Below are 2,714 nucleotides of genomic sequence, written 5' to 3' on the forward strand. Positions count from 1 at the left end.
CGCTAATACAAAATTTACGCAGGGCGGCCTTTGCTATAAGCAATTTCTTACAGGCATCCCAGTGGGACAATAGAAGCTAGATAAAGGGTATTTAACACATATAAATGTATGGTTATTATATGCTGTTATATTATCAAATGATTCTGCTTTTTATCTATGTTAAAAGTATGTATTAGCAAAACCAATGCGCATTTCAGTACAATAAATCCCTACAATTCAAATTCTGGGTATAACGCATAATTTAACGCCTATAACGTGGATATTTCTAACAATTTTTAAGGAACACCCTATAATCCTATTCATAAATCGCGTTATAGGGATTCCTATTATAAAGTATTGATCGAAGAAAGATTTTTTCTATGACACCTTGGTTTGATTGTTTACATAATAAAATCTTTATCGAATTCGACTAAATAACTTATTGTTTTTAGATCGTGGGCATCAACACGGACCTGCCGCAGAGTGCGCCAGTAGCTGCAGACGACGCATTCGACCCGGAGACTATCAAGCCCACGCCCACTCCCACGCCATCCTCCGCCCACGCCCACGTTGCTACCCACGTGACGCCCACGACCACAGCCACGCCCACGCTCGCAGAACGCGACTCAAAGAGATGTATCCTTATGTAAGCTCTAAGCTACCTTTTGATGACTTCAATGCTTAGTAAAGTGAAAGAGACAGATATATCGGAAAGTATAGGAGTAAAAGAGAGAATTCTTTAAAAAATGTAAAATGCGACAAGATATTCCGTATAGAGGAGTAATAGAGATAGATGTTTGATGATGTGTGAAAGAGACAAAGATAGATCTAAAATATAGGAGTAAAAGAGAAAGAATAAAGAGTGATTTTTGTACAAAAAGGACAGGATATAACAGTATAGTGAGAGATAGAGATTGATGTTTGATATTGTGTGAAAGAAACAACGATATGTCGTAAAGCAAAGGAATAAAAGCGATAGACTCCATTCTGTGATGTGTGAAAGAGACAAAGATATACAGCAAAGTTAGAGAGTAAAAGAGATAGAATTTTTTGAGTGAGTGTGAAAGAGACAAAGAGATGTCTTTAAACGAGAGAGAAAAGGATAGAACTGTTCTATGGAGTAGAAAAATGTATGAAGTCTTAAAGGTTCGTTATTTAAAATTAAAAGTCGTTTAATTAAAATGTCGTGTAAATTATGTTTTGGCGTCCAAATACAAAATACAATTACTTTCAGGTAGATTGTTATTTTATAGCATTTGAATAAATCAAAAGGATAAAGTTTGTGCTTTAATATAAGTTAAATATATTTTAGTATAGATATAAGGTTCCTATGTAAACTATCGTAACCCACGTTTTGGCAATTTACACCATGTATTTAACGTAAATATTAATTTCTGTATAAATTTAAGAGTTATATTAGTAAAAGGATTTGTAGATTTTGGTTGTCCATTTATGTCCGGTACTTAGAAATCGTATTGAAAGTTTTGTTATAGTAAAATTTGCATTTTAAACCTACGACAGTTTACGTAGGAGCCTTTAATCGAGAGTTCTTATTGCGGTAATGTATGAAAACATTTTTATATGTTCAATGAAAATTCTCGATAATCTTTATGTTTTCAAGTATTTGCCCATTTGTACCGAATATAACAAAATTGTGTCGAAAATGTGTCGATTTTGACATAAAGACATACAAAATCATCTGTATATAAAATTTAGTTTGTAAGTTTAGTTGTTAATCATGTTTTTAATAGTTTTCTATAAATAGTACTAAGACTTTCATGCATTTTATACGTTTAACAAATATTAATTTTTCATACGGAACATATTTTGGATAAAATTTCATATTAGAAAAAGTAACAAATTTGAAAAACTCTCATACATCAGTATTTAGTCAAATCAAAAATTGTGTAAAAATGTATTTCCTTCCGCATGCATCTTACTTTAGACAGACAGATGTACGGACAGAGAAATAGACAAATGGACAAAGAAACAGACAAATTGACATAGAAACAGAGAAACGGACATAGAAACAGTCAAATGGACAGAGAAACAGACATATGGGCAGAGAAACAGACATACGGACTGAAATACAGACGTACGGGCAAAAAATAGACAGACAGACAGTAAAACAGACAAATGGATGTGCGGACAGAAAGATAGACGACGGAGGGATTGACAAAATAACAAATAGACGTACGAAAAAGATATAAAAACGGAATAGACTAACAGACAGACAGACGGATAGTAAAACCGACCAGAGAAAGTAAAAATTGTTCAAATTGTGTTTCTGTCAACACATGTGTCAGAAATAAGAAAATATCCTAATACATACAGACACTTGAATTATTGTTTATGTCTTTAGAATTCAATTTAATGTTTGAAATATGACGCAAATACGGATATTGCATCGTTTATTATAAATTAATTCATGCGTTCTTTAGACTTAAGTTTTGACACGGGAATGTGCATTCTCACAAATTTGTTTAGTTGTTTACTGAAACTTGGAATTTTAACAAATAACTATCTTAAATAACAAAAAATGACATATATTTGATTTTAAAGGTTTTAATGTTAAAAATAAGAAAATTACTGTAAAATTAAAAAAGCAAGGGTTTTTAATCTTTATTATTTAGAATTTAATGTTTGTTAATTGTCAATTGTTTACTTAAATTGAATTTACTTACCAAAATTAGTGTTTTAAATTTGACAATTATTAGTTTGTTATTATTCCAAGT

The 2,714-nt window shown here is 31.4% G+C and overlaps 1 protein-coding gene across 1 annotated transcript in view; it reads left to right on the forward strand.

The window, feature by feature from the left end:
• The window catches only part of LOC106105865 (TRAF3-interacting protein 1-like), a 15,458-nt gene extending 13,298 nt beyond the window's left edge, over nucleotides 1-2,160 (forward strand). Inside the window, exon 7 of the mRNA XM_013286321.1 lies at nucleotides 432-2,160. Within this exon, the coding sequence (XP_013141775.1) occupies nucleotides 432-629 (198 nt within the window). The 3' untranslated portion in view covers nucleotides 630-2,160. The remainder of the gene's footprint in view (nucleotides 1-431) is intronic.
• Nucleotides 2,161-2,714: the final 554 nt, after the last annotated feature.

Source organism: Papilio polytes, unplaced genomic scaffold, assembly GCF_000836215.1.
Source record: "Papilio polytes unplaced genomic scaffold, Ppol_1.0 DF822622.1, whole genome shotgun sequence".
Classification (NCBI taxonomy): domain Eukaryota; kingdom Metazoa; phylum Arthropoda; class Insecta; order Lepidoptera; family Papilionidae; genus Papilio; species Papilio polytes.